Source organism: Triticum dicoccoides, chromosome 3B (assembly GCF_002162155.2).
Source record: "Triticum dicoccoides isolate Atlit2015 ecotype Zavitan chromosome 3B, WEW_v2.0, whole genome shotgun sequence".
NCBI lineage: Eukaryota > Viridiplantae > Streptophyta > Magnoliopsida > Poales > Poaceae > Triticum > Triticum dicoccoides.
This window is the reverse complement of record NC_041385.1, coordinates 609,666,168-609,690,899: the sequence shown is the minus strand read 5'-3', so window position 1 is coordinate 609,690,899 and position 24,732 is coordinate 609,666,168. Positions and strand designations below refer to the sequence as shown.

Here is a 24,732-nt window from a genome sequence, read left to right as displayed (position 1 = left end):
TGGGCAAGCACTACTACTAGAGTAGTGCTGCCTATGAGCATGCATGATCCCCGACGGCGATGGTGGTGGCGATGACGATGACGATGACGATGATGACGTACATTTTGTGTAGCTAGGGCTGAAAAACAATTTGATGGTCTGTATATTTTGGTGAGGTGGTATATACTAACCCCTCACGCTGATGGTGAACTTGCGGTGGTAGGATGACACCCTCTTTTGGATGTGGTGGTAGGTTAACACCAAGGTAGTGCTAGGTTGAACTTGCTATGTCGTATGATCATGCATGCTTTACTTCTCTTCTGCTCCATTGTTGTTTGTGTGCTACTTTGCTTGCTACTTCTGTGCTCCATTGATTTGTTGCTTCAACTCTTGCTCTTGTGCATTGATAGGGCAAGTGGTATTGTCGTGTTCATCGGTACGGCTTCAGGGGTTTATAGTTCATGGGAAGAAGCCAATGCACAAGTGGCATCGTATAGCAACAGCAGCCATAGAGGGTTCAAGACTAAGCAGGCAGCAGACCAAGTTTACTCCGGCTGGGTGCGAAAGCACGGAGGCAGCAGTGTTGACAGTGGCATGGTTGGAGGTGTCAAAGTGGAAGGTGTTAAGGTGGATCGTCAGTTTGGGCTGAAGCTGAAGAACTTCATCATCTTCGCCCAGTTCATCGTCATTGATGTGTTGTGGCGTTGGTGTGCTAGGTGTGATCATTGTGGGTAAGCTCATCAACTAGGGTACAAGGTAAGCACAACATTGTATGCCGTATGCAACCAAACGCCATGTTCATGTGCCGCTTGGGCCAATGCAGGCAACCAAACAAAGTGCACTTGTGTATTACCTAATGCAGGGACACTAGATGCAGGCAACCAAACAACTTGCAGATGACGTATTAGGGCCTGTTTTTGCTCAACCAGGCTGGTTTGAGAAGTGTATGCGATTCAGGAACTGTTCACCACGGCAACCAAACATGCCCTAAATGGTTGGCTGGCTGGTATTTCCAGCCCGTCAGAGCTGAAATCCTAGATTTGAGATTGATGCTTGCATTGCGTGACTGCATCTAACAGTGCACTAGTGATTGAAACGAAGGATTGCCATTTGCGACTGTAGAAGGATTTCTGTGGATTCCTCCAGTGCACTCGTGAAGTCTTAACATGAACATGCCGGACGCTTCGACAGTACCGGCCCCCTGTCTGGCCATTTTGCGTCCTAATTAACATCCATTTATTTTATCTGTGTACCCCGAGCTCTCAATCTCCAATTTACGAGAGCAGAACGAGTACTTTGGTTGAACGCCTGCTAAGACGGATGACTAGTGGTTGTGAAATCATGAAGCCAGAGCTAACAGCCATGACACTAAGCGAGCAATGGCACTGTGATAGAATTAATTTAATGTTATCAGGCTTGTTGAGGGAATTCAAAGAAAGAATGTAAGTGCCAATAACAGCAAATGTTTTCTAAGCGCTTAAACAAAAATATTACCAAGAGAAAATAACAGCAAGCTAGTTCAAGAGAAATATCATGAAAACAAGATTCAGAACAGAGCATCCACATTCCAAAGGTTTTAATCAGAAGCTACACAAGCATATAACAAGCCCCATATCTAATGCTCATACAGAAGTTCCCGGAGGCTGTTAATCAACATCAGCAGTATGCACTAACAACTAACATGGGTAGACTCAAGTTTGAGCTGCTACACCTACCACAGATGTCCTAAAGCTACAGCATTTACCAACAATCCTCTCCATGAGGATTATTTTCCTTCGTGGCCCAAGCAGAGAAGATCACAGATCAGCACGAACAAATTGACTATCGCTTTGATGGAGGCTTCTCATCATCATCACCATCATCATCACCGTCGTCATCATCTTCATCCTCCCCACCAGACCTCTTCCTCTTTGATGAGGATTGCGCCTTGACAGGATCCTCACCATCCTCAGCATCGTCATCCTCAATCTCCTCGTCCTCAGCACCATCACCATTTTCTTCTGGCTCGAAGTCACTGGAATGCTCTTCGTCTTCAGCACGGCCAAGCGGCTGCACCAGATATTCAGTTCCTAGCTCCTCCTGCCAAACAACAGTGCAAGGGTCTAAATTAGTTTGACTGCTCACAACGATGCTAGTTGACTATTATAGGAATGTTCATCACAGATGAGAAGGGCAAACCAATTATTTGGTGGACAATCACCAACATAAATCAACTAGTGACAGATCAATATAAATTAACAGTTTAACTACAGTTTGGGATCAGACTGACGTGCAATTTCTCATCATTCTGAATAATCCGTAAAGGACATCTGAGATGAAATAATCATCATTTCCCAAATAAAAGTGAATACTACTAAAAAATTAGTTTAAAACCATAGGGGATCAGACTGACGTGCAATTTGTCACCATTCTTTTAAAAGCCCGTTTAGGACATATCTGAAGAATTAATCATCATTTCCCAAATGAAGGTAAAACAAATTTTGACAAAACAGCCAAGATAGCAAGCATAGCCTACATACAGCTTCTCACCAGTAGCCCAAAAAAAAAACTTCTACCTAGTGGTGCTTTGGATCAGATAGGCAAATCAGTTATTTTGCAACATATGGAGAGCTCTAGGCTCATCCTCAGAAACAGCCTCTGATATTCATCATCTCCTAGGCAAAATAAAATAGAAAATATAAAGTATTTGGATAGTAATTTGGATCAGATAGGCAAATCAGTAATTTTACAACATAGGTAGAGCTCGGCTCATCCTCAGAAACAGCCTCTGATATTCATCATCTCCTCGGCAAAATAAAGAAAAGAAAATGAAAGTGTGTGAATAGTAATTTGGATCAGATAGGCAAATCAGTTATTTTGCAACATAGTAGAGCTCTAGGCTCAACCTCAGAAACAGCCTCTGATATTCATCATCTCCTTGGCAAAAGAAAAAAGAAAATAGAAAGTGTTTGACTAGTGCTTTGGATCAGATAGGCAAATCAGTTATTTTGCAGCATATGAAGAGCTCTAGGCTCATCCTCAGAAACAGCCTCTGATATTCATCATCTCCTCAGCAAAATTAAGAAAAGAAAATGAAAGTGTTTGACTAGTGCTTTGGATCAGATAGGCAAATCAGCTATTTTGCAACATAGTAAGAGCTCTAGGCTCATCCTCAGAAACAGCCTCTGATGTTCATCACCTCCTCAACAAAATAAAGAAATGAAAATGTAAGTGTTTGACTAGTGGTTTGGATCAGATAGGCAAATCAGTAAATGTGCAACATAGGACGAGCCCTAGGCACATCCTCAGAAACAGCCTCTGATGATCCTCATCTCCAATCACACATGGACAGGGCTGGAAAGAAGGCCTACTATCAAATCTGACAGATCTACACTATATACTTTGCATATATATGTGTGTGTGTGTGTGTGTGTGTGTGTGTGTGTGTGTGTGTGTGTGTGTGTGTGTGTATTTGGATCTGTGTGAGAAACGAGAACTAAGCCCACTATCCAAATTGGTTGCATATCTAGGTGGCTTTGGATCTGAGTGGGAAATAGTGAGATTTCCTGCAAACAAGATACCTTGGAAGACCACAAGGCAGATCTAATACAGTAAGATAATTCATAGATGGCATATCGTAGCCCCATCTCTATTGTGTGGCTTATAGGGTAACAGCTCAGATGGAAAACCATCCCTTAACAAGGATTATTTTTTTTCGTTTAACAACTAAATATAGCAAGTATATCAAAGAGGACATATACTTTGCCCTTGACTATTCTCGGAAAAGGGGCGTGGTTCTGATCTGATGGGCTACACTGCAAACCACACAACAACGGACGGCCGGTGGATATGCCAATTGAATGTCAACTACCACACAATGGAAGGACAGGTAAAGGTTGAACGGTATAGCAGAGTAAAGTCGACAAGATCTAAACGAACACAGAGCAGAAAAAGCTGCAGGTTGAGCAAAAGAACAAATCCCGATTTCTAAATCTATCTAACTAGCCAGATGCAACTGTCCTGCGTGCTTTTTTCAAGATCTAAACACATTAATCGACAGCCACGAGAAATACGGTTTCTTTGAGGAAAGCATGTATCGACAAGATCTGAAGACAGATCTGGAATTTCTCTAACATGACGGAAGTAAATGTTCATGGAGTAAACGTAACCGAAAGTACTGAGATGGCATATATTTGAGATGACGAAAAAAATACAAGATGATGAGAAACTTATACCTCGGGCTCTTCCTCCTCGTCGACTTCGTCGTCATCCTCCTCGTCATCGTCGTCGTCGTCGTCGTCGTCATCATCGTCACCGCCCTCCTCTTCATCACCGCCGTCGTCGTCCTCGTCGGAGATGTCGACCACCTGCTGCGCCGCCGACCCCTTATCCTCACCCTCCACCCCCTCGTCCTCGTCCTCTTCCCCATCGTCGTCGACTTCGTCGTCGTCGTCGTCGTCGTCGCCGTCAACCGCCTCCTCCTCCTCATCTCCCTCGTCGTCCTCACCCTCATCGTCCACATCCACCACCTCTTCCGCCGCCTTTTTGGCGGCGGCCGCGGCAGCCTTGATGCGGGCGATCTCCGCCGCACGCTCGTCACCTTCAACCGCCGGCTTCATCTCCTCAACTCCTCTACTACACACGAACTCTCGCGAGAAAATTTCGCCTCTGGTTTAAGTTGGTGTTGTGGTTGTGGAAAATTCAGGGGAAATTTTGGGCGATTTGTAGCCGGCGGGGAAGAACAAGAGGGCCGAGAGGCCTCTAGGTTTGGGCGGATGGGCCAGCACAGATCCTGGTCGTTGGGTACAAGAACAGGCACGCGGATCCATGACGTGGCGGAGGATCGGACGGCTGCGAGGGGTTTGTTCGTGGGTGGTGAGAGCTCGTGAGGTGGGGAAAAACGGCTAGGGCTGACGGCAGCGTGAGGATTTGGACGCGACTAACGCCAGAGCGAGAGTAGTGTGCTTTGGGTCAAAACCCGTCGTTCTTTAGGCCCATCCCACAGATGGTTGCGTTACCCACATGTAACGAAAAGTTAGCCCAATCAGCAAATGAAATTCCATCGCAAGTCCCACCAAACGGGACCTCCTGCGAACAAAATTTTGAAATTCTGAACATTTTCTAAAAGTAAACTTTTTTGAAAAACGTGAAAAAAATTGAAATTCCAAAAAGCAAATAAATTTTGAAATTGTGAGCAGCAATTGAAGATTTTGACCACTTTTTGGAAAAAGTGAACAAAATTTGAAATTCCAAACAGTTTTTTAAACGGAAAGTGTTTTTGAAAACATGAACAAAAAATGAAATTCATGACATTTTTATGAACAAAATTTGAATATTCCATGGGTAAAATTTGAATATTCCATGGGTAAAATTTGAAACAAAAAATGATAAAACACAAAAAAAATTCAATTTTTCAAATATTCCAAACATTTTTTGCAAATTGATAATTCATGAAAAAAATTGATAAATAGAAAACCAAAAGAAACTAGAAAAATAGTTGAAAAGAAACCTAACATTAAAAACCCTGTTCAAGAACCTTCTAGAAGAAGGTCCCCAAAACCGATAGAAAAAATGTACACGAAACTTGCCCTTGTGCTAGCTAATGGGTTAACCTAGTGTGTTGCTCGGTCACTCCTCTCCATATGAAGGGTCGACACTTTGTCGCAACCAAATAGGGTTCTCCCACCAAACCTCGTCTCCCTTTTTTGACACCTTAGGGTTTCTTGTTCCTCTTACTCACCGTTGATCGATGTTAAGACCCTTTCTTTCCCCCTTATCTGGATCCTTCTCTGTTTGTTTCGCTCGGGCTGACCAAAGGGCGATCTGGTATCCCCTATCGCCTTAGTGGTCTGGGTTGTGAAGGATTAGCAAGGGGTGTCTCGATCTAGTCTCCTTTTCGCCAGCAGCCCCCATGCATGGATCATCCGAAGTTCTTGAGCCGGCACATGAGCCTGACGTGCAATTTTCTCACATCCATCACATTTGTGAACTATGTCCTCTACATCTGCATAAGTTGTGAGCCAGTAAGAGCCGTGTTAAAAGCCATCACGGCCAAAGCCCTTGAGCTGGCATGATGACCACAATTGCCAAAATGAATTTCATTGAGAATATCATGGCCATCCGTAGGAGAAACACAACGCTGAAAACACATGTAATACTTCTCCTATGTAACTTGCCATTGACTATAGTCATAGACTTAGACCTCCTGATAATCAGACGGGCGATGATTTCCTCTTCAGGGAGCTCGCCACGAGTAAGATAAGCCAGGTAAGGTATTGTCCAATCTAGTGTCGTAGGGACAGATGCAACAAGAGCTGCCTCCAGGTCAAGAACAGCAATATCTTCCTCCGTCGGTAGTTTGACAAACGGGTTATGCAAAACATCCAGGAAAAAATTGGTGTAATAGGCTTATGTTGAGATCCCAGGCGAGACAGTGCATCTGCTGCCTCATTGAGTTGGCGGTCAATGTGATCAACTTGGTATCCTTTGAAATGACGATGACTGTAACAACGTGTCTGTAAGCCGCCATGAGAGGATCTTTAGAGCCCCAAGTTCCAGAGACATGTTGAGCAACTAAATATGAGTCGCCCAAACACGTGACCTGGCTGAGGTTCATTTCCTTAGCCATATGAAGCCCATGAAGCAAAGCCTCGTACTCAGCTGCGTTGTTAGTACAGGGAAACATGAGTCTCAAAACATAACAAAATTTATCACCTCGTGGCAAAGTTAAGACAACTCCGGCCCCTGAACCTTCCAATTGGTTGGAACCATCAAAGTGTATTATCCAGCATGTATTGTCCGGCTTCTCTTTGGGGACTTGTAACTCAATTCAGTCATTGATGAAATCCACCAAAGCCTGAGATTTGATAGATGTATGAGGCGCATACTTCAGATGATGGGGACCAAGCTTGATAACCCACTTGGCAATCCAGCCTGTAGCCTCCCTATTCTGGATGATATCTCCCAGAGGTGCTGAACTGACCACAATGATAGGGTGCTCCTGGAAATAGTGCTTCAATTTGTGGCTGGCCATGAAAACACCAAAAAACAGTTTCTGTCAGTCTGGATATTGTTGTTTTGACTCGGTCAGAATTTCACTCACATAATAAACTAGCCTTTGAACTGGATATTCATTTCCCTCTTCATTGTGTTCCATGACTACTGGCACACTTACCGCTTTATTATTGGCAGCAATGTACAGGAGCATCGTATCTTTGTCATGTGGAGCAACAAGCATAGGTGGTTCTGATAATTTCTTCTTAAGGAGCTTGAAAGCTTTATCTGCTACATCTCCCCAAACGAAATTGTTTGTTTTCTTGAGCAGCTAGTACAAAGGAATCGCCCTCACCCCAAGTAAGCTCATAAACCAACTCAAAGCCGCCACAGAACCCGTCAACTTTTGGACGGCATTGATGTTCACCGGCTTGGCGAGCGTTGTGATGGATTTGATTTTGTCCGGGTTGGCTTCGACACCTCGCTCTAACAACAAAAAGCCCAGCAGTTTACCTGCAGGAACACCGAACACACATTTTGCTGGGTTAAGCTTCATTTGGTAAACTCAGAGATTGTTTAACGTCTCCTTTAGATCGCCAAGCACGGTTTCTTTCTTCTGAGACTTGACCATGATATCATCAACATAAGCATGAACATTGCGTCTAATCTGGTTGTGGAAATAATTCTGCACACAGTGCTGATAAGTGGCTCCAGCACTCTCCAGTCCAAACGACATGGACGTATAACAGAAAGCTCCAAAGGGTGAGATAAAGGTTGTCTTCTCATGGTCTTTATCTACCATATTAATCTGATGATATCAGAGTAAGCGTCCAGGAAACAGGAACACTCATAGCCAGCGGTAGAGTCAATAATCTGATCAATGCGAGGAAGAGAAAATGGATCCTTGGGACAAGCCTTGTTCAAATTTGTGTAATCAACACACATTCGCCAAGTACCATTTTTCTTCAGAACAAGCACTGGGTTAGCCAATCACTCTGTGTGAAAAACCTCAACGATGAACCCGACAGCTAGGAGCCAAGCCACCTCTTCACCAATAGTCTTGCGTCTCTCCTCGTTAAAACGACAGAGGTGTTGTCAGACAGGCTTCATCTTTGGATCAACATTTAGGCAGTGCTCAGCGATTTCTCTCTATACACCAGGCATTTCGAAAGGTTTCCATGCAAAAATGTCTCGATTCTCATGGATGAACTTGATGAGTCACCAAGAGTGAAGTCGACCTGCTTTGTATCCTCAGCTGACTTGAACTTGAGCAGGGGGTCAGACTTGGTAGTAAGATTTTCCAGGGAAGTCACGTCAACCGGGTCAACGTTGTCCTTGTAAAACTTCAACTCTTTAGCTGCATAGTCTGACTTAGCATAAGCAGCGTCGCCTTCACACTCAAGCACAATTTTCCTATCACCATTAACAATGATAGTACCCTTAGGCCCTAGCATCTTCAGTTTCAGATACACATAGCAAGGACGTGCCATGAAGCGTGCGTAAGCCGGCCATCCGAACAGGGCATAGTAAGGACTTTTAATCTTGACGACCTCAAACTTCAGATATTCAGTCCTGTAGTTGAACTCGGTTCCAAAAGCGACCTCCAAAGAAATTTTCCCAATAGGATATGTCGACTTGCCGGGAACTATCCTGTGAAACACCGTAAACGACGGTTTGAGCTATTTTTTCTAACAAATTCATCCGCTCAAGGGTATCATAATAGATGATGTTTATGCTACTGATACGTCTCCAACGTATCTATACTTTTTTTATTGTTCCATGCTATTATAATATCAATCTTGGATGTTTTATATGCAATATTATATCATTTTTGGGATTAACCTATTAACTTAATGCCAAGTGTCAGTTATTGTTTTTTGCCTGTTTTTGGTTTTCCAGGAATTCTGTACCAAACGAAGTCCAAATGCCACAAAACTTTTTGACGATTTTTTTGGACATAAGAGACCCTAGAAGCTTTGGGAGGAGGCTAGAAGGCGAAGGAGTACGCCACAAGCCACATGGGCGCGCCAGGGGGTATGCGTGGTATGTCGCTAGCCCTTTCTAAGACCGCAAAACATAAATGGAGAGCACCTCCAAAGTTCAAGCAGTGACTAAACATTGTAATTCATGGTAGAAGAGATCCAGTCATGATGCATTCAACATTAACTATACACAATGCATGAGGATGACAATAGTGCTCTCAGGACTGGTGCTTGTTTGAGAAGGTGATGACTCAACATAAAAGTAAAATAACATAAAAGTAAATGGATAGTCCCTTCATAGAGGGAAGTAGGGATTTGCAGAGGTGCCAGAGCTCGAGGTTTAAATTAGAGATAAATATAATTTTGGGAGGCATACCCTTCCTGTCAATGTCACGACCAAGAGTTTTCAATATCTTCCATGCTAAACACATTACCGGCGGTTCCTAAGCGACATAAGTAAAATTTACTCCCCCTCCACCAACAAACACAAGCCATGGCTAGCCGAATCCTTGGGTGCCCTCCATACCAACAATGGTTTGGGGGAGTTTTGTTTAATTATTTGTAATTTTTTATTTCGGGACTGGGCATCCCTATTACCAATCCCTCTCATGCAAGGACGGGTGAATAAACACTCATCATGAGAATAACCCGCCTAGCATGGAAGATACTGACCACCCCATGTCGCTCCATGAGCGGTTCGGGCACGAAAACAGATGTTCATTTGAATATTTAGAGGTGGCACATGCAAATTACTTAGAACGACAAGGTAATACCGCATATAGGTGGATAGTGGACTCATATGAAATAACTTCGGTTTAAGGGTTTTGATGCACAAGCAGTATTCCCGCTTAGCATAGGCGAAGGCTAGCAATTAGGTTGAGAAGCGACCAACTAGAGAGCAAAAACGGTCATGATCATGCATTATGAATAATCAACACTGAATACCAGCATGGGTAGTATATAAACACCATGAACATAAATATTGTGGAGGCTATGTTGGTTTCAATTCAACTACATGCGTGAACATGTGCCTAGTCAAGCCACTTGAAACATTCAGAGGAGGATACAATGTCATCATACTACATCACAATCATTTTAATGCATGTTAACACTCAAGATAAATCATTATCCACTCCTAGCTACTTAAGCATGGCATGAGCAACTCTAATCTCTGACTGTCATTGCAAACATGTTTAATCATAATATGCTGAATCATGGATACTGAGTTAAACATATTTACAAAATCAAAAACAAGTTGAGTTCATACCCGCTTTTCCTGCCACAGTCACTTCAACATATATCATCATTATTGCCTTTCACTTGCACGACCAAATGATATAAAAATAATAATAGAGCAAGAGTGTCATAGACTAAGCTGGAATCTGCAACATTTTATTCAGAGAAGAAGACAAAATAATTTGGGCTTTTTGTTAGATCAACAATAGTGCATATGAGAGTCACTCAACATTTTCATCGTGGTCTTCTCCTTGGTACGTGAAAGTGCAACTAATCCCTGGGTGGTTTTGGTAATTCATAACAACATATAGCTCATTGAACTAATATATTCTCAAGATAATATTATAGGAAGTTCAATGATTGGCATGGCATGGACTAGAGATGTGGACCCCTCAAAATGTTAAGGACAAAGATTGGCGAAAGCTCAAGACTCTTCATCTTTATTTTACTGATCCAAGATCACATCGAGTCCATAGGAAAGCCAATACTATTAGAAGGGGATGAGGTGTTGCTTAATGGTCTACTTGCTCAAATGCTTACTGATATTGCTCCAAAACCCTCAGCCACTTTCTCCATCAAAATATGTCCAAAACCCAAACTCCAACTAGGCCCCATCGATTCTTTCTATCTGGATCCAGCGAGTTCATATGACATAGCCACTGCCAAAAACCCTAACAGTTCGGTCTCACCGAGATGGCCTTGCCAGCGCTTTGTGACTTGTTGCATTTATTTCGGTCTCACCGAGTTGGCTTGACAGATTCTTTGTTGCTTATTGTTTCACTTTGGTCTCACCGAGTTGATGCAATCGGTGCCACTGAGATGATGTTTGCCCTAATCCCTAGCACATCGATCCCACTGAGTTGTTCCAGCCGATCCCACCGAGATTCCTAACATTCACATTTTTTAGCTGATCGGTGCCACCGAGTTTAACCGTCCAGTCTCACCGAGATGAGTCAAATGTGTGTAATGGTTGGATTTTGTGTGGAGGCTATATATACCCCTCCACCCCCTTCTCCATTCGAGAGAGAGATATCAGAATGTGCCTACACTTCCACCATACATTTTCTGAGAGAGAACCGCCTACTCATGTGTTGAGATCAAGAAATTCCATTCGTACCATTTGAACCTTGATTTCTAGCCTTCCCCGAGTTGCTTTCCACTAAAATCACTCTTCCACCATAGCCAAAGCTAAGAGAGAGAGTTGAGTGTTGGGGAGACTATCATTTGAAGCAAAAGAGCAAGGAGTTCATCATCAACACACCATATATTACCTTTTGGAGAGTGGTGTCTCCTAGATTGGTTAGGTGTCACTTGGGAGCCTCCGTCAAGATGTGGAGTTGAACCAAGAAGTTTGTAAGGGCAAGGAGATCAACTACTTCATGAAGATCTACCCAAGTGAGGCAAGTCCTTCGTGGGCGATGGCCATGGTGCGATAGACAAGGTTTCTTCTTCGTGGACCCTTCGTGGGTGGAGCCCTCCATGGACTCGCGTAGCCGTTACCCTTCATGGGTTTAAGTGATGAGGACATCACTCCTTCGGATACACACAAAACTCCGCTGGATATACAAGGACCGATCACTAGAGCTCGAGCGCGACAATTGAATTTAGAGGTGAGCTCGTTCCTAAGCACTTCTTTATATGTTCCTGAGAATAGATTGCTACCTAATGATTATATTATGATTAGGAACCATGGAAAGCATCGGGAGATACTTGCAGAGGGGCTTGGAGGTGGAGAGGACCAGCAAGGGCGTCCAAGTCAAGGTGGAGGCCCAAACAAAGTTGACTTTGAATCCGTTTCGGAGTCCAGGAGTGGTCTGCACTAAAACGGTTGTCCAAGTTGCATACGGGCTCGGTTTTGGACGCTTTATATGTGCACGGATAGCTGAGAAGATAACCTTTCCAATGGCGCTACTCCCATGGTCAGATTCATCCTGAATCAACGGGAATCACCGAAACAAAAGACGTCCATAATATGTCTCGTTGCTGCGCCATCATATTTTGGCCTTTGGGCCGTGTATCATGTTGGAGCCCATTAGGGGAGCGTCCAGGGGTCCCTACACGACCCTACACTCTTCATATACAGCTGTCACCCCACCATTAGGGTTTGGGTTTTGCTTAGATTAATCTGTCAAGAACAGTTTTGCCATTCATCAGTTTGTGAGGCCCCAACTACATGAGATTAATCATACATCTGTAATTTGGTTGCATTCTTTCTTGTTCTTGCTTGTGTTCTTTGATTCGCAGGCAAGGATTAGCCTTCTTGGCGAGGTCGATCATGCATCGTCGGTTGATAACCACAGGAGACGTGGTGCTGTGATTGTGGGGTTCAGAACGTGTTGTTCGGAAGCTGGATCGAGTTATGCCAAGTTTCCACCAAATCAAGAGTTATCAGAACCTTTTGGAAGATCGGGACATCCTTGTTCATATCAAGTGGTAATCAGAGACTCGGATGTTACCGTCAGGTTCGCCCTTACCCTGGTTTGTTTGATTTCGCCTTTATCCTATGGTCCACAAAAAAGCCAAAAACAAATTAGCTATAGTTCTTTCCCGTCCCAAAACCACGTTTAGCCTTTTGCATAATTCCTTTTCAGAGTCCGTACTGTTGAGTTTGTGTCCTAGTATTGTTTTTGTTGCTGGTTTAATTCGTTTTTTAGTTGGAGTAGTGTTTTCCCTCTTGTTCCTTCATCTTGTGCTACAAGTCGCCTCCTACCCTGTTCTATTTTCATCACTACACGTCCTGTGATCACCACACACTGACATAAGTCCAGTCCACAATCTGCTGCCACCATACCCCATTGTCTGACCATCGATTTTAATTCGGCCTCCACCAAAAACATACCTTGGAGCACTTCCCCTGAAACAACCATAAGTTTCGCTTACGGACTCTGAATCAAGCAAAAAAGTACATCATGGAAGGGAAAAAGAGAAAATGATAAAAAACAAAGGAAAGAAAAATCACATATGTTGGTGCCCAGATTTGCCGGGTTGCCTAATTTATATTGGTGAATTTCTGCTCAGAAAATTGATAGTTGAGCGATACAGTTTCAACAAGAATTTTGCAGCACAGTTCTGATTTTGTACAGGCCGCATCATCTACCAGATTGTGTTGAACCTTCATCGTTTCCTAATTTTGTGCTCCTGGTTGTGAGAGACATATCAGAAGAGAGTGAAGGAGCATGAATTTTCAAGCTTTGAGTGTTGTGTCGAGCTACTGTCCTTGCCTTTGTTCATGTCCGTTGTTGTTTTTACCTTCATACTTGTTTCTACTTTGTCTTCCATATCACACTTGGTTTAGAACACAAGTAGGCCAGCAACTAAGACAAGCTTTTTGGACATTTATTCAGCATTACTATCTATTTTTGAATTGTGTTCCACTCACATATAGTGCCTTCCAAGCTCCACATACAACCTTCTGAACAGGCACATGTTTTTGACCCTCGCAATCGCCGAATTACGCCTTCCAGGTATCCGTTGCTTTGATAGTAAGAACCTTGTAAGAGCTTGGTAAGACACTTCCATTTGCTGTGTTGAGAGGCACCACTACAGCTGCATAGTAGTTGATAGGGATAACCTTCACTGTGTGTTCCTGTTTTTGTGTTTACAATGGTAGGTACCGGCGAAAACGACGATAGCACTCCCAAGGATTTCAAGGAATGTGTCAGCCAAGAGCAACTACAAGCTACTGTAGAGAAGGTTCACGACGAGATGAATGAGGCAATCAAGAAGGTTGTTACTGATGCGCTCATTGATCTCAACCTCGGCAACAACATCGAACGGTTGGACAAACTAATATCCACATTAACTGACAAGGTTACTGAGTTGGGAACCCGTTTAACAACCAACAACGACACGTGTCCGGCAGCAACACCAGTGGACAAATGCCAGAAGACACGGTGTATGATGCTAATGGGAACATAGATTAAGCAGCTACACGACAAGCAAGATTGCGCCAACGTCTTTGCCATAACGCTCAAGGTATGGGTAGTATAGTTAATCAACATCGTCATCGAGGTAATAATAATGATGCTCCTAATGATCCTAATGCTAAGATTAAGTTAACGATACCAAAAATTTTGGGTCGTTATGATGCCGAGGGCTACCTTGATTGGGAGATGACGTTAGAACAGAAGTTTAATTCCCACCTTGTTCCTGAGAAACATAGAGTTCGACTAGCTACTAGTGAGTTTAAGGACTTTGCTATTATTTGGTGGAATGGGCTAGCTGGACAAGGTGCTTTACCTGATACAGTGGAACGACTTAAGGTAGCTATGCATGATCATTTGTTCCTCCTTCGTATCATAGAGATTTGCGTAACAAACTACAACATTTAGAATAAGGAGAAAAATCTGTACAAGATTACTATGTTGAGCTTCAAAAGAGTTTGATGAGTTGTGGTATAGTGGAGGGGCTTGAGGATTCCATTTGTCGTTTTTATTCGGGTTTGAGGCATGAGATTCGGGACAATTTTTATTATTAAGAATTTCATATTGTCAACCAGTTGTTCCAGTTTGCTATGCTTGCAGAGAAGGAATTACAGGGACGTGAGCAGTGGAACAGGAGCAACGTCCATGCCTCCTACACGCCACGCACGACGGCTCCTTCGGGTCTAACCAAGTCATCCTCTTTCCGGGTGCCCCTAACAGCGGGCCAACAAGCTTCTGCCTCAGCCAGTCGTGTTACTACAACACCTACACCACTTGCTGCACGTCCTACATATTCAGGTAAAAATTCTTTGCAGGTTCCCGCCAATAGTGCTTCGTCCGTCGCCTCGATGGGACACACTTCCAGCATTCAGTGCCACCGCTGCCAAGGACGTGGCCATATGCAGAAGGATTGCCCAAGTTAGCGGGCATATGTGGCAACTGAAGATGGAGGTTATATCAGCACCTCCGATGTGGAGGATGATGCTAATGATGATGATGCCGCCACCAATGATGATGATGAGGGTCATGTCCTTGGGGCGCCAATACTTTAGGCTACATGGACATTATTGTTCAGTGTGTGTTCAACACACAAATTCAGCAACTTGAGAAGTTACAATGCCACAACTTGTTTCAGATTTTCTTTGTTATCAAGAACCGACGAGCACATGTTATCATTGATGGAGGAAGCTGCAACAATTTGGTGAGTTCTGATCTGGTCAAGAAGCTTGGTTTGACCACACGACCACATCCACATCCATACCATATTCAGTGGTTAAATGACTCTGGAAAAGCTAAGGTAACACAAACATGTAGAGTTCCTTTTTCCATTGGTGCCTATGCTGATTCTGTTGATTGTGACCTCGTACCTATGCAAGCTTGCTCACTTTTGTTGGGTCGGCCTTGGGAACATGATAATGATTCTACACACCATGGAAGAAGTAATAAATACACTTTTGCGCATAAAGGGCAGAAAATTACTTTGGTACCTTTGACCCCTGCTGAAATTGTACAAGCTGATAGAGAGAGAGAGCTGCTAGTTTGAGTGGTGCTAAATCTGAAAATCAGCAAGTTGCTAATTCTGTTTTCCACCTAAAAAGGATAAGCCTGCACCTAATTCTAAGGCCGAGGAATTAAATTGAAGGGTGGTGTTATGCTTGCAACAAAATGTGAGCTTGCTGAAATTTCTGATGATGATATTTGCTATGCTTTGATATGCAAATGAGCCTTGTTTTTGCTTGATGATATTGCTAGTTTGTTGTCTCTTGCCGTCACTAACCTTTTGTAGGAGTTTGAGGACATTTTCCCAGCTGAGATACCCCCGAGGCTGCCACCTATGAGAGTGATAGAGCATCAAATTGATTTGGTTCCAGGTGCAACTTTGCCAAATCATGCTGCCTATCGAACCAACCCCGAGGAGACCAAGGAAATTCAACGACAAGTCCAAGACCTTTTGGACCGCGGGTATGTACGTGAAAGCCTTAGTCCTTGTGTTGTTCCTGTACTTTTGGTTCCTAAGAAAGATGGTACTTAGCGTTTGTGTGCTGATTGTAGAGCCATTAATAATATTACTATTCGGTATCGCCATCCTACTCCTAGGTTAGACAACATGCTTGATGAGCTGTGTGGTTCTATAATTTTCACAAAGATTGACTTGCATAGTGGCTACCACCAAATTAGAATGAAACTTGGAGATGAATGGAAAACATCTTTCAAAACTAAATTTGGGTTGTATGAGTGGCTAGTAATGCCTTTTGGCTTGACAAATGCACCTAGCACTTTCATGTGCTTAATGAATGAGGTTTTAAGAGCTTTTATTGGTAGATTTGTGGTGGTTTACTTTGATGATGTCTTGATTTTACAGCAAGTCTTTTGATGAACATATGGGCCATTTACGTGTTGATTTTAATGCTTTAAGGGATGCACGTTTGTTTGGTAACCTTGAGAAGTGCATTTTTTGCACGGATCGAGTCTCTTTTCTTGGTTACGTTGTTACTCTACAAGGAATTGAGGTGGATGAGACGAAGATTGACGCCACCGAGTGTTGGCCGCTACCCCAAGCTATCACACAGGTGAGGAGTTTTCTTGGTCTTGCATGTTTCTACCGCCGCTTCGTCAAGGACTGTAGCACCATTGCTACACCAGTGCATGAGTTGACGAAGAAGGGTGTGGCGTTCCATTGGTGGAAGGCACACGAGGAGTCCTTTGGCACTTTGAAGGACAAGTTTACGCATGCTCCATTGTTGCAACTTCCTAACTTTGGTAAGACTTTTGAGCTAGAATGTGATGCTAGTGGACTCGGCATTGGTGGTGTTTTGATGCAAGATGGTAAACCCGTTGCATACGTTAGCGAAAAATTGCATGGTCCTATTCTGAATTATTCCACATATGATAAGGAATTGTATGCACTTGTGCGTTCTTTAGAAACATGGAGTCATTATTTATGGCCTAAAGAATTTGTTATTCACTATGATCATGAATCGCTTAAGTATCTTCACTCTCAAAATAATTTGAATCGTAGGCATGCTAAGTGGGTTGAATTTATTGAATCTTTTCCTTATATCATCAAACACAAGAAAGGGAAGGATAATGTGATTGCTGATGCTTTGTCTAGACAATATACTTTGTTGTCTCAACTTGATTGTCGGACTTTTGGACTTGAGTCAATAAAAGAACAATATGCGCTTGATTTCGACTTTAAAGATGTTTTGCTGCAATGTCGAGAGGGAAATACATGGAATAAATTTGTCCTTAACGATGGGTTTTTGTTTCGAGCTAACCGTTTATGCATTCCAGTTGGTTCCGTTTGTCTTTTGTTGTTACAGGAGGCGCATGGAGAAGGATTGATGGGTCATTTCGATGCGAAGAAGACGGAGGACGTTCTGGCCACACATTTCTTTTGGCCAAAGATGAGGAGAGATGTTGAGAGGTTTGTGGCTCACTACACCACATGTCAAAAAGCTAAATCTCGCTTGAATCCACATGGTTTATACATGCCTCTTCCTATTCCTTCTATTCCTTGGGCAGATATTCCTATGGATTTTGTGTTAGGATTGCCTAGGACTAAGAGGGGAAGGGATAGTATTTTTGTTGTGGTGGATCGTTTTTCTAAGATGGCACACTTTATACCATGTCATAAGAGTGATGATGCTGTTTATATTGCTGACCTCTTTTTCAAAGAGATTGTTCATTTGCATGGTATGCCTGCTACTATTGTTTCAATCGTGATGCAAAATTCTTGAGCCATTATTGGCGCACCCTATGGAACAAGTTGGGTACAAAATTGTTGTTTTCTACAACTTGTCACCCACAAACTGATGGGCAAACTAAGGTGGTAAATCGCACTTTGGGCACCATGTTGAGGGTTGTTTTGAAGAAAAATTTGAAGATGTGGGAAGAATGTTTGCCTCATTGGAGTTTGCTTACAACCGGGCAACACATTCTACCACCAAGGTAAGTCCTTTTCAGGTAGTGTATGGTTTCAATCCCCGTGCTCATATTGATATTTTGCCTTTACCTACAAGTGATAGGATTCATAATGATGCTAAAGAACATGTTGATTTTATCTTGAAAATGCATGAGACAACAAAGCACAATATTGAAAAAATGAATGAAAAGTATAGAATTGCTGGTACTAAAGGTAGACAAGAAGTTAAACTAGAACCGGGTGATTTGGTTTGGTTGCACTTGAGAAAGGATAGGTTTCCAGATTTAAGGAAGTCTAAGTTGATGCCTAGAGCTCATGGTCCTTTCAAAATACTTGCCAAGATAAATGATAACGCATATAAACTTGAGTTGCCTCCCGAGTTTGGGGTTAGTTCCACCTTTAACATTCCAGGTTTGAGGCCATATTTGGGGGAAGAGGATGAGTTTGAGTCGAGGACGACTCCAATTCAAGAGGGGGGAGCATGATGAGGACATCACTCCTTCGGATACACACAAAACTCCACTGGATATACAAGAACCGATCACTAGAGCTCGAGCGCGACAATTGAATTTAGAGGTGAGCTTGTTCCTAAGCACTTCTTTATATGTTTGTGAGAATAGATTGCTACCTAATGATTATATTATGATTAGGAACCATGGAGAGCACCAGGCGATACTTGCAGAGGGACTTGGAGGTGGAGAGGACCAGCAAGGGCGTCCAAGTCAAGGTGGAGTCCCAAACAAAGTTGACTTCAAATCTGTTTCGGAGTCCAGGAGCAGTCTGCACTAAAACAGTTGTCTAAGTCGCATATGGGCTCAGTTTGGGATGTTTTATATATGCACGGATAGCTGAGAAGATAAACATTCCAATGATGTTGGTCCCATGGCAAGATTCCTTCTGAATCAATAGGAATCGTCGAAAAAAAAGACGTCCAGAATCTGTCTCGGTGCTGCGCCATCATATTTTGGCCTTTGGGCCGTGTATCATGTTGGAGCCCATTAGGGGAGCGTCCAGGGATCCCTGCACGACCCTAGAGTCTTCGTATATAGCCGTCACCCCACTATTAGGGTTTGGGTTTTACTTAGATTAATCTGTCAAGAACAGTTTCGCCGTTCATCGGTTTGTGAGACCCCAACTATGTGAGGTTAATCATACATCTGCAATTTGGATGCATTATTTCTTGTTCTTGCTTGTGTTCTTTGATTCGCAGGCAAGGATTAGCCTTCTTGGCGAGGTCGATCGTGCATCACTGGTTGATAACCAGAGGAGACGTGGTGCTGCGATTGCGGGGTTCAGAATGTGTTGTTCGTAAGCCGGATCGAGTTGTGTCAAGTTTCCACCAAATCAAGAGTTATCAGAACCTTTCGGAAGATCGGGACATCCTTGTTCATATCATGAAGTCTCCATCAACGTGGACGTATGATAGCACCACCTATCGGAACCACGCCAAAAATCTTTGTGTCTTCCATTGTGTTTGCCTTCTCCAAACCCTTCCCTTTACCTTCATATGCAATGTTTTACTTTTCGCTGCTATACTCTTAGAATTGCATGTGTAGGTTGATTGCTTGACTTGTGCTAATAGCTAAAATCTGCCCACAACTAAAATTGGGAAAATGATAGATTTTTATTTGGTCAAGTAGTCTAATCACCCCCCTCTAAACATAGTTGCGATCCTACAAGTGGTATCAGAGCTTTGGTCTCCATTAGCCTTGATTTCCATAGCTTTGGTGATCATAGACTTGGTTTCACAACCTAGGAGAGTATGTCGTCTAGCGAGGGAAATTATCACCATAAAGGTCCTTACTTTGATGGTACACACTACAAAAAACCCACTTCCGTGATGATACGTGTTTGTCATAGTCGGTCACGTTTTCTGTCATGCATGTACATCCATGATGATTTTATGACAGAATCAAGATAGTCATACCTATGCTGTCGTAGAAGTGCTCCATGACAATACCAAAATTATCATCATGGAAGTGTCCATTTCCATGACGATAAATGGCGTGTCACAAAAGTGTTTTCGTCAAGGGTAACCGAGACATGGCATCCATCATAACGGGTCACCATTAAGCTATCGGGTTCCGGTTTGGATCCGATAACCCATTAACAGCCCGGACCAATGGGGATTTTCCACGTGTAAAATTGTCATTCACTGGAGGATCCACGTGTCTGCTCATCGTTGGGACAGATGTCATCCCTACAATGGATGGAAGACGCCTATGATATGTCGACACGTGGCATAGCCCAACAGTGTCCCATTTAAGATAAAAAGGTCGACCTAGCTAAAGGCTCACCATATTTTTTCAAACACTAGTGGGCCGGCTTATTAACAACATGCCATGTTTTGGGTCAAATTAAGGCCCATATCAGATCTGGCCCGTTCACAGCCTGTCATGTTTTGGGCTAAATTACGACCCATATCATATCAAGCCCGTTAATAGGCCACCGTTCTTTTGGGCCCATTCTAAACTAGGTTTGTATTTCAGCCTGTTAAATGCCCGTTTACCGGTTCCGCCCGATAACCGTTTCGGCCTGTTAGCGGCCCGTGGCGCATCTGGGCAGTTGTCGGCCCAGTTTCACTTTAGGCCATTTAACGCCCCGTGCTGAAACTGGGCTATTTCTTATCCGAAGTGACTTCAGGCCTCTTAATGACCCGTAGTCTTCATGGATAAGTTTCAGCCCAACGTGCCTATTGGCCTGTTAATGGCCCGTGTAACATTTGGGCCTAATTACAGCCCACGTTGAATCTGGCCTGCTTACAGCCCATGTGTTAACGGCCCATGATACAGTTGGGTATATGACCCATGTTGATACCGGTCTGCTTAAAGCCCATAATTTTATTAGGGCAAACAACACTACAATAAAATACACTTGCATGATGATACGTGTTTGTCATAGTAGGTCGCATTTTTTGTCATGCATGTACATCCATGAAAAATTTATGATAGAATCAAGATAGTCATACCTGTGTTGTCGGAGAAGTGCTCGATGACATTACCAAAATTATCATCACGGAAGTGTCCACTTCCATGACGATAAATCGCGCGTCACGGAAGTGCTTTCGTCAAGGGTGACTAACACGTGGCATCCACCGTAATGGAACACCGTTAAGCTATCGGGTCGGGTTTTGGATCCGATAACCCGTTAACAGCCCCGACCAATGGGGATTTTCCACGTGTAAAATCATCATTGGGTGGAGGAAACACATGTCGGCTCATCGTTGGGATAGATGTCATCCACTCATTGGACAGAAGGCACCTATGATACGTCGACACGTGGCACGGCCAATCAAGTTTAAATGGGTCGGCCCAACTAAAGGCCCACAAGATTTGGTGGCCCATAATGGGTCGGCCCAGTTAAAGGCCCACGAGATTTTTGCGGACTATAATGGGCTGGCCCAGCTAAAGGCCCACAAGATTTCGCGGGCCATAATAGGCCGGCCCAGGTAAAGGCCCACAAGATTTTTGTGTGCCATAATGGGCCGGCCCAGGTAAAGGCCCACAAAATTCTTGTGGATCATAATGGGCCGGCCCAGCTAAAGGCCCACGAGATTTCGCTGACATTAATGGGCCGGCCCAGCTGTAGGCCCACAAGATTTTGAGGACCCTAGTAGGCCGGCCCATTAACTGGCTGCCATGTTTTGGGCCAAATGCCGGCCCATAATTGATCCAGTCCATTAATGGCCTGCCACATTTCGGGCCTAGTAATGGCCCATATAAGATCCGGCCCGTTAAAAGCCTCCCACTTTTTGGGCCAAATCACGGCCCAGATCAGGTCCGGCCCTTTAAGAGGCTTTGGGCTCAATTATGGCCCATATCAGATTTGGCCCGTTGACTGGACGCTATGCTTTTGGGCCCACTTGCTAAAGGCCCATTTAGTAATTCGGCCTGATATTAGTTTCGGCATGTTAAGAGCCCATTTAACATTTCTGCCCTATATTAATTTCGGCCTGTTAAAAACCCGCCATATAGTTGGGCCTAACTACGACCCGGTTTGCATCCGGCCTGCTCGCAGCCGATATCTGATTGGGACAAACAAGGACCGAGACAACTTTGGACCGAGACAACTCATGGGCCGGGGTCCATTTTGGGCTGCCGTCGGCCCGTGAGCTATTCGGCACGTTTCATGCCCAGCCTACTTCTCAACCTCCTAAAAGCCCATTGAGTTTTCTTGCAAAAAGAGGGCCGGGGGTTACTCGGCCTATTAAAGGCCCGAATCTACTAGTGAGCCAGTTTGACGGGGCCCATGATGCGGATCATACATCGTGATTGCATGACGACCCGATTATGTACCGTAATTTTACGGTTTGGCCGGTTTACTGCGAAGACAAGATATATACAGTAAAATAACTGCAGCATCGTGAATAAGAAAAAACCTAGACTATACAATAAAGAAATTACGGCATATTACATCCACTGGGCATCAAAGTTCGCCACTATGATAATAAAGCACAAGAAGACAGCAGATTACATACACTGGGCATCAAAGATTGCCACCAGTGCAAATAAACACGCCGACAAAATAATATACAAAACTGACATCACTTCAATATAGTTCAAGAAAGGTTAGCCCTGCTGGGGAGCTGCAGCGCAAGCAGCTGAGCAAGATGATGAGACTGCGCTTGTTCAACACTTATATCTTCCTCACTCTCAAAGATAAACAAGCAGACAAATGACATGTTTTGCACATAAAAGTATCAGTGCTGACAATTCATCACATTTCTTACTGACGAATAAAGTGACACAGTTTAAAATTGCATTAACACAATATGGTATTGTTCAGGTCAAGACATGGCTGGAATTGACATTGTGAAGGAGTTGGCAGCTTCACGACACCACTGGATTACAGATCAAGAACTCATAAGTATCAATGGTTAGTGTGCTGTCAATTTATCCCATTTCAGATTGGCAAATAAAGAGACGGTTTAAATAATAGTAGAATGATATGACATTGTTCATAGTTAAGACATTGCAGAATATGACATTGTGCTGTAGTGGGTAGGTTCACCACACCACTGGATTACGGATGAAGAACAGAAGCATACATGCAGTGCAAAAGAAGATCACTTGCTCTGTATAGTTTAATTTACATGGTATGAAGAAGGAACTTGGTTGTACAACTGAAAACTTAAATTGAGAAGGACAAACTTTTGTTTATGAACTACTCCCTCCATTCGGAATTACTTGTCTCGGAAATGGATGTATCTAGAATTAAAATACGTCTAGATACATTCATTTTTGAGATAAGTAATTCCGAACGGAGGGAGTACATAATAAACTTTAAACATGCAATTTGATGCAAACACCAAAAATAAACAGCTGTTGCAATCATGCCTAACCAAATATACACAACAAAGTTTGAAGGCTTGAGAAGGACAAACTTACATTACTGGTGAAGACATGCTCTATAAAGCCCTTGTCCATGCTAATGGGGGGGGGCAATTCAAGAAGTTTACCACAGAATGTTCTTCATAAGCATTACCTTTATTCTACATTTTGTTAAGAGCAAATATAGATGTGATAATATACGAAAAAATGAAGAATATTTAAGATAAGATGAAGAGTGATGCTACATAACCAAGTAGCTATAAATGTATGTGCAGCGATACAGGCAAAAGGCACAACCAAGAGCAATGCACAGCTAAACTTCTTCAGTACCAACCTTATGGTAAGAGTAAATATAGATCTAATGTGTAGAAAATGGAGGGCAAAGGAAAATAAGCTGCAGAGTGATGGTGCATGAACAACTACCTATCAATATAAGTACACTGATAAAGGACAACATGTACTTACAAGAACAATGCAGAGCTAAAAAAATTCATCGGCATTGGATATATTCTACACTAATGTAACCATTCATACAGATCAGATAATTTAGAGCGAACAATTGATAAGCAAGCTATCATGCATACTGCTGTCACATAATGAACCAGGTATGTATGCAAGTACAGTGATACAGGACAACAGGTACTAACAAGAGCAAAGCAGCGGGCAGCATATTTGCGACATCCTGTCGTTCTTTTCAAACCGGAATTCTTCTTCGAGCTGATTTCCTGCAAAAAAGATCCGTAAGGCACATGCGAAAAAGTGGAAGTCAAATTGTCATGTGATTTCATAGACAGTACCTCATCCTGGGAACGAGACCAGTGCATAACAAGATTTTTCCATTCAATGTCTTCTAAATTTAGCACAGGAGACTTCACCGGAAATTCGTTTATAGACTTGCCATCAAAGTGTGATTTCCTCAGGTAACACCAATACTGCTGCAATGCTTCCTTGAAAAGCACAAGCAAGCTTTGCTCGTCATGACTATCCAGATTGACCCTCACCTAGTTACAACAATGTAATGTAAATCATTGATGTGTTCGATCAGCAGAAAACAGGAAAATAATAACCATGAATAATAGCAATTACACGTAAGTTGAACAGGAAGATGTGAAAATGGTGTTTGTCTTCACTATAATCTTCCCATGATGGGAATATATGCACGTAGTCCCTAACAACATTGAAAACATTGTCTTTTAAACTGGGAATAAATGGAATGGGGTTCCAATCTACAGGAATTGGCCGTCTCTGCAGTTGGGATAGGTCTTCGGCCGGTGGACTTGCTGTACTTTTTGCTGGAGTGGGATTTTTCTGTGGTACCGCTGGTGCTATGGCAAATGAAATCGGTATACCTTTTGCTGGAGTGCAGGTCCTGTGTGGTGGGGCTA

At 43.1% G+C, this 24,732-nt stretch overlaps 1 protein-coding gene and 8 non-coding genes across 9 annotated transcripts; all 9 read right to left on the bottom strand.

Moving 5' to 3' along the window:
- Window positions 1-1,494: 1,494 nt before the first annotated feature.
- Window positions 1,495-4,736, bottom strand: LOC119277414 (prostatic spermine-binding protein-like). The gene is made up of 2 exons (XM_037558692.1): window positions 4,194-4,736; window positions 1,495-2,058 (listed from the first exon to the last, which is right to left on the bottom strand). Exons 1-2 carry the CDS (start codon window positions 4,575-4,577, stop codon window positions 1,801-1,803), a joined length of 642 nt encoding a protein of 213 aa, XP_037414589.1. The 5' UTR covers window positions 4,578-4,736; the 3' UTR covers window positions 1,495-1,800.
- On the bottom strand, window positions 2,232-2,317 carry LOC119283009. Its single transcript, XR_005138972.1, has one exon. It is a non-coding gene; the product is annotated as a small nucleolar RNA Z122 (small nucleolar RNA).
- LOC119283010 lies at window positions 2,355-2,442 on the bottom strand. Its single transcript, XR_005138973.1, has one exon. It is a non-coding gene; the product is annotated as a small nucleolar RNA Z122 (small nucleolar RNA).
- Window positions 2,544-2,638, bottom strand: LOC119283020. The gene has a single exon (XR_005138981.1). It is a non-coding gene; the product is annotated as a small nucleolar RNA Z119 (small nucleolar RNA).
- LOC119283024 lies at window positions 2,676-2,773 on the bottom strand. Its single transcript, XR_005138985.1, has one exon. It is a non-coding gene; the product is annotated as a small nucleolar RNA Z119 (small nucleolar RNA).
- On the bottom strand, window positions 2,807-2,905 carry LOC119283023. Its single transcript, XR_005138984.1, has one exon. It is a non-coding gene; the product is annotated as a small nucleolar RNA Z119 (small nucleolar RNA).
- Window positions 2,938-3,037, bottom strand: LOC119283018. Its single transcript, XR_005138980.1, has one exon. It is a non-coding gene; the product is annotated as a small nucleolar RNA Z119 (small nucleolar RNA).
- Window positions 3,071-3,170, bottom strand: LOC119283021. Its single transcript, XR_005138982.1, has one exon. It is a non-coding gene; the product is annotated as a small nucleolar RNA Z119 (small nucleolar RNA).
- Window positions 3,204-3,298, bottom strand: LOC119283022. Its single transcript, XR_005138983.1, has one exon. It is a non-coding gene; the product is annotated as a small nucleolar RNA Z119 (small nucleolar RNA).
- Window positions 4,737-24,732: the final 19,996 nt, after the last annotated feature.